The sequence below is a fragment of the Pinus tabuliformis genome, chromosome 9 (assembly GCF_031772625.1).
Source record: "Pinus tabuliformis cultivar Carrire ecotype Pingquan chromosome 9, CPIR1, whole genome shotgun sequence".
Lineage (NCBI taxonomy): Eukaryota > Viridiplantae > Streptophyta > Pinopsida > Pinales > Pinaceae > Pinus > Pinus tabuliformis.
This window is the reverse complement of record NC_142307.1, coordinates 1524300620-1524307819: the sequence shown is the minus strand read 5'-3', so window position 1 is coordinate 1524307819 and position 7200 is coordinate 1524300620. Positions and strand designations below refer to the sequence as shown.

General features: G+C 32.6%; 1 protein-coding gene across 1 annotated transcript; it reads left to right on the top strand.

Moving 5' to 3' along the window:
• Window positions 1–3642: 3642 nt before the first annotated feature.
• Window positions 3643–4833, top strand: LOC149154409 (LOB domain-containing protein 1-like). Its single transcript, XM_089440825.1, has 3 exons — window positions 3643–3768; window positions 3881–4075; window positions 4236–4833. The coding sequence occupies exons 2-3, from the start codon at window positions 3881–3883 to the stop codon at window positions 4548–4550; spliced, it is 510 nt and encodes a 169-aa protein (XP_089296951.1). The 5' UTR covers window positions 3643–3768; the 3' UTR covers window positions 4551–4833.
• The last annotated feature ends 2367 nt before the right edge of the window (window positions 4834–7200 follow it).

Below are 7200 nucleotides of genomic sequence, written 5' to 3'. Positions count from 1 at the left end.
TACTACAAAGGAGTAGGCACATGCTTGCAATTAGCCATGCCAAAACACCAAATTAAAACAAGGGCATATTTTTTCTAGAAGATGGTGATCCCTTTTGAATACTAGTGAACCTGTAAGCTAAGAAAGTAATGTAGTAGACCAAGATTCATCATAGAAAATTGTCCCATCGATGCTTTCCTAATTTTATGAATCATAAATGAAGAACTCCTAGTGAGGATCAAATCATCCACATACATAACTAAAATCAATAAATTAGAGCCATGTCTATGAGTGTAAACTGTAGGATCAAAATGACAATGTTTGAACCTAGAAGCAAGCAAAAAATTGTCCATCTTCTCATACCAAGCTTTAGGAGCTTGTTTGAGACCATAGAAGGAATGTCAAAGCCTAAAACAAAATGAAGGATGTTGCGTAAAACCAGGGGGGTGCTCCATGTGAATCTCCTCACATAGATATCTATGTAGAAAGGCACTCTTTACATCCATCAAGTAAACTGACTACCTTTGGAGGAAACTAGAGAAAGCTCAAGACATATAGAATCCATCTTGGTAACAAGTGAAAAGGTCTTGGAAGAATTGATCCCTTCAGCCTATGAAAATATTTTGGCCACAAGATGTGCCTTATGTTTGTCAATAGAGCCATCTGTAGCATATTTGGTTCTATAGAACCACTTGTAATGGACAAACTTATGTCCCTTTTGAAGAAGAATAAGATCTCAAGTATGATTCTTCTTCAAAGAAGAATACTCATCTGTCATGGCAACTTCCTTATCAGGTATTCCAACCACATCGAAAAACTGTTGCAGATCTTCTGAAATAGCATTACCCTAAAGGGAGATTCCTTTTAACTATGGTTGATTTGAGGCCAGATAACTTAAATCAATTGCATCATAGTCATATCTATCAGGATTCTTTCTCTTGTTAAGACTCCTCCTCAAGGATTCATCTAAAATTGGTTGTTCTTGATTTGATTGCTCAAGTTTTGTTATTGGTATAATTTATTTTGGCTAAGGGCATTTAGTAGAACTCTCTTCTTCCACCGGATCGACAAAAGAATAATAATTATTTGAACCATCATCAATAGTTAAAGATGAGGAAGGAGGGGAAGGGCATCATGGATTGTTATTTTCATCAAAATGAGCATCTCTTCAAAAAAAAACCTCCTTAGAGGTAGGATCAAAGAGTCAATATGCCTTCATGTCCTCACAGTAACCATCAACTATTAGTGGTTGACTCTTATTTTCCATGGATTTGAGCTTTTTATATGGAATTAATGCCCAAGAAGGATTTCCAAATACCTTGAAAGAAGAGACATCGAGTTTCTCATGTGTCCAAGCTTCCATTGGAGTCATATGTTGAACTACCTTATGAGGCATCCTATTTTGAATATAATTGGCACAATTAACTACTTCGGCCTAGAATGTAGGTGCCAAGTTATTTGAATGAATCATGAAATTTTCCATCTCTTTGAGTGTTCAATTCTTCCTTTTAGCAACACCGTTTTGTTGAGGAGAGTAGGGAATGAAGTGTTGATGAAAAAATCCATGTTCTCTATTGAAATATTGCAATGGATTATTGAGATATTCCCCCTCCCCCATTATTAGTATGTAGCTTCTTGATGGAGCATGATGATTGTTTCTCAACAAAAATTTGAAAGGTATTGAAGGTCACAAAGGCTTCACTCTTGTACTTGAGGAAGTATGCCCAAGAGTGTTGTGAGAAACTGCTAGTAAAGGTTAATGCATGCTTGGCCATTAGAAAAGGAGTTGAAAAAAGTCATTAAATCACTATGCACCAACTCAAGCGATGTTGTTTCCCTCAAACCTTTCCCTTTAGGAAAGGGATCTTAGTGTTTTTGTCCAAGAGTGCAACCTACACACACCCCATCAGTATAAGAAACTTTTGGAAAACCTGAAACCAAATTTTGAGTGAACATCTACTACAAATACTTATAATTTAGATGGCCAAATCTTTCATGCCAAAGCCTAGTACTCAATGAACTGAATGAGCTATAAAAGAAGAAGTTGAGGAAGGTTTAAAGCTCACAAACTTATATAATCAAGAGGCATGATCAGCCTTTCCAATAGCAACGACAACCGTTGGATCGTGTAGTTTTCTAACAACTACATGGTTTGGAGAGAACTCCACTATTTTTCCATCACCAAAATGACCGATTTGATAGATGGATAATAAATTTACAGATATCTCAGGGACTAGGAGCACATTGTTAATGCATCCACTTGTCAACTACACAATACCTAACCACAAAACCTTAACTTGAGTAGAGTCACCCACTACAAATTGTGAAATGTTGCGATGAGATATAAAAGGAAGTGAATCTTGACGAGTCATATGATGTGATGTCCTTGAATCAAGTATCGAATAATTCGTAGATCTATTTAGGGTTTGGAGAGATAAAGCATGTCATTTACCTATTGAGATATTGTGCCTCTTCATAACATTATCTAAAACTTAACTTCTTCCAACATTTTTCTTCAATATGTCCATATTTTCCACAAAAAGTAAAAGTTTCATTGATTTTTGTCTTCATCTTTTTCTTTGAGGAGGACCTATTGTTCTTGGAAGCTATAGGTGGAGACTTAGTATTCTACTGAGGCTTAGAAAGAGACTCACGGGTTGGAAGGTTTTTTCTTTTGTTGATACCATGCTTTATGTTGACCTTTGGAGTTATGAGCCACCAAACCCTGATTTGAAGAGCTAGATCAAACATCTAGTTCCTTGAGGTTAGATTTTTCCCTTGTGACCTTTGGAGTTATGATCCACCAAACCCCGATTTGAAGAGCTAGAAAAAACATATAGTTGCTTGAGCTTAGATTTTTCTCCTATGATATGATCACACAGATTGTCTCAGAATTTGGGCATTTTGAATGAGTCACCAAGGGCGCCCCTTATTTTGAATGGATCAGCAAGGGCATCCCTTATTGCATAGAAGGTAAATAAGAAAATCAGGGAGATTGAATTACAATCTCACCCACCACAACTACAATTTTATATAATAAAAATAAATTTTTTGAATTAATTAATTTACAATTTTAATTTAATTTGGAAAATTGTAATTTAATTAGTTTAAGTTGTGGAGTTTGTAATTTAATTAGTTTAAGTTGTGGAGTTTTTATATATTTTTGATTAATTTTATTAGAAATCTCCCAAATATTTATTAAAATTACAAATTTAAATGATATAAATTTCACATAATTTTTAAATATTCAGTTTATTTATATAATAAAAATATATATTTTAAATAATAAAAAATTACCCTTTTTACCATTATATTATTAAATTAAAAATAAAATAAAATAAAAACGCCTATTCAAATTGCCTAATTCTAAAGGAAGATTGGTGATCTATCCTGATTAGACATCATTAACGCAAGCTAATAGAGCGGGGAGATAATGGTGGCCATTAAAGTTATGGTCTGCGACCTAACAACTACACCGCCCACGACTAGTCCTCATCAACGACCAGAACGTGTGGGTCAGACAAAACCCACATCACTACCACGCAGCTTCCTACCCAGCAACACCACCTCGCCCGTGCTTTTCGTGGGTTCTCCGTCCACGCTGAACAAATTTATTCTTCCACATTATTACCTTCTAACCTTTCTATTTCCCTATAATTACCACGTCCCTCCTGCTCTCTTGCCAACAATTCCTACTCTTCTCTCTGAATTCCATCATTCACGTTTGAAAATCTCTGTATTCCATCATTCGCGTTTGAAAACACCCTGCTCGCGCACAGCAACGAGGAGGTGAGAAATAGTAGTAGAAGAAGCATTCGCAATATAACAGATTCTCACAAAAACAAACATCAACAATTCTGCCGCTAATGGAACAGATTCGTGTCGATTTTTTGTTTTGCAGATGAGCGACATATCTGCTAAATCGGAGCCAGATCAGACGTGGCCGTCAACATCTCCCTGCGCTGGCTGCAAGATCCAGAGAAAGAAATGTTCGCACAACTGCGTGCTCGCGCCTTATTTCCCGCCGGATAACCCCCAGAAATTCTTGTTGGTACACAGAGTCTTCGGAAATGGCCACGTTGTCAAATTACTACAGGTTTGTGCAACTGCTATACATTACTGTGTTTATATGGACAAATTTGTTCAATTGCTTTACAGGTTGGATAGAACTTGTAATGTCTAGTTCAGATCTGGTCCTACTGAATTTCAGATTTTAGTAGAAACCATAGGTGATCATGGGGTTTACGGTGTTACAGGATCTGCCTGCTGAACAGAGAGGTGATGCAGTAAGCAGCATGGTGTACGAAGCAAGCCAAAGATTTCAAGATCCTGTCCATGGGTGTGCAGGAGTAATCAAGTATCTGAAGAATAAAGTATCAGAGCTGCAATCCCAATTGGCTTCCACACAAAGAGAGCTGGCTAACATGAGTATGCAACATGCTAAACTCTTAAGCTTCCTTAATGAAGGTTCTGATTCACATTTTTATAATGGGTTACTGCTAGAGAGTGAAGACACACATGCTTTAGACGATGGTGATGCTATGGAGCTATGGGAGCCATTATGGACATAATAATCCACAACTATTCATCATCGCTTAATTAAATGACATTCAGTGCTGCATGCTTATGTTTTTCCCTATTTCTTCTTTTGTCATGGGTCTGTTAGTCCTACTAGATGTAGGCAGGATTGCATGTCTTCTAACAGATGCACAATATGATCATGTTTCCACCAATGAGATTTATTGGATCTGATCTCTCCCGGAAGTGAAGTTCCAAGGAGAATATCTTCAATCATTTTAAATTTATATAAGTGTTTACAGTTGCATCGAAGGCTAGGTTTAATGCGATACCATTGCTGGCTGGCTATGTATTTCATGAATATGGATTTTGTTATTATTATTTTAATAAAATTATAATTATTTTGGATTTTTTTTTATTTTTCTGAATTCAGGTTTTTGTAATGCATACTTGAATTATTGAAAAAATTTAGGTAATTACATCAGAATTGTTTAATTTCTTGATACGCAATTTTTTTATTAGTGGACATTATTTACATGCTTTTTATAGTTATTTATTTTTTTATTTTAAGCTTTTTAAAAAAATTTATTTGGTGGACATGAGCAAAATTTCAATTTTTATGCCCCACGGACATCATTGAGCACATTTGGGCACATCATACTGGGTTGTAGAATGAGCACATTTGGGCTCAATAAGTAGACTTTGTTCGGACCATCTAGTGTGTTTGAACCATCTAATATGGTTCATCTTTATGACAAAACCGAGAATGATCTTGGCATATGATTAAAAGAAATAACCCACTAATCTCTACATCTATAAGGTCTCACTTCATCTTGGAAACCCTTAAGCGTGCCTGTTCAGAGTGATGAACTTTAATCGCAATGTAATCGCGATGGTCGTTCCATGCAGAGTTGTAATTTCCGAATTCAGGCTTTTGTAATCCATATTTGAATTATTGAGAAAAAATTGGGCAATAATCACATAAGAATTATTTCGTCACAAATTTCAAACACACTAGTGTGGTTCATCGTTAGAACAAGATGGAGAATATGATCTTGGCCTACGATTAAAAGGAACAAGTGACGAATCTCTACATCTTTTTAGAAAATACCAAATCTGACTTCATTTTGGAATCTTTAATCTTTTTAGAAATGCCAAATCTAACTTCAGCTTGGAAACCCTTAAGCATGCCCGATAAAAATGACAAACTTTAATCACAATGGCCCTTCCATGCAGGGTAATAATTTCCAAATTTAGGCTTCTGTGATCCATACTTAATTATTGAGAAAAATTTGAGAAATAATCACATAAGAATTGTTATGTAGACGCATTTTGAACCATGTAGTGTGGTCGTATTTTGAACCATATAATGTAATGAAATTGTTATGTCAACCCATTTGAATCATGTAGTGTGCTTCATCGTCAAGACAAGGTAGAAAATCAATTCTTAACATAAGAATAAAATAAACAATCAACAAATCTCTATCTTGAAAACTCAAAATAATGAACTTTAATAGCAATACTTCTTATATACAAAATTGTAATTTCCAAATTCAAACATGTATGATCCCCATATATATATATATATATACAAAACAACCCAATTTACCTATATTTCATACAGGGATTTTTTTTATTCATACATTTTTCTACATTCATATAACATTTATATTTGGAATTCGTTTTTAGCCAGTAATCTCTCCTTACTATTATCAATCGAAATTTAGATTTTGTTGATCAATTTAATTCTTAATAAATGAAGAGAATTGATAATCAAGTGATCATTGTTTGTGTGTTTTAAGAGTACAGCTGAAATCTACATTGTGATGTTTAACCATTATGAAAAGACAACCATCTCAAAAGAATTTCTCTATATTAAAAGTTTTAAATTTTTTATTATATATAATATTATTTAAATTTTATGAAAATGCTGTGAAATTTTTTAAAAATAAAGATAAATAATTTATAATTATTATTTATTAGAAATCAAAATTTACATATAAATATATAAAAATATCAATGTAAATTCATCTTATATTTAAATAAAATAAATATATATTAATATACTTTATATAATAATTTAATTTTAATATATGTGAATACACAACAGTAAAGCAATAAAGCTACTTTATGGCACCCATCTTTCTATATTGATTTGATTCGCTTTCGATGTGTTATTTTTATATAGGTAAATATTCTTAAATGGTTATTATTTAACCACCATTAAATCTAATCTAATTTAAAAGAACATAATGCATTGTCCCCTAAATTGAATTGCAGTTAATTATAAAATGTATTAAGTTATCTAGTTGGAGCGATTTTAATTAAAATATTTATATTTATATTCAAATATTTTATTTATAAATTTAGTTGTTTTTTTCAAATAAATTTGGATTAAATTTTGTAAAAAGTTGATAAAATGATATTATTGAATATTTATTGAACAATTCTAAAATTTTAAATCAATTTATATATTCAAATTTGTTTTGAATGAATTATAATTATATATATATTAATTAATTATATATAATTTTTATAAATGTGTTTTTTCTTTTCCTTTTAAAACTAAGAATTTAAAAAGATGTGAACCAATAATTTTAAGAAAATCGAAAAAATATAATTTAATTTGTAATCTTTATGTTATAAAATATTAAACAATCATAAAATTTATAAAATATTATGCAAACCATACAATTCAAAGTA

Bases quoted from the DNA above. Each gene is read 5' to 3' on its own strand.
- LOC149154409 (XM_089440825.1), top strand. From the start codon at position 3,881: ATGAGCGACATATCTGCTAAATCGGAGCCAGATCAGACGTGGCCGTCA. The intron at 4,076-4,235 runs GTTTGTGCAACT...ACGGTGTTACAG, and splicing joins ACGTTGTCAAATTACTACAG to GATCTGCCTGCTGAACAGAG.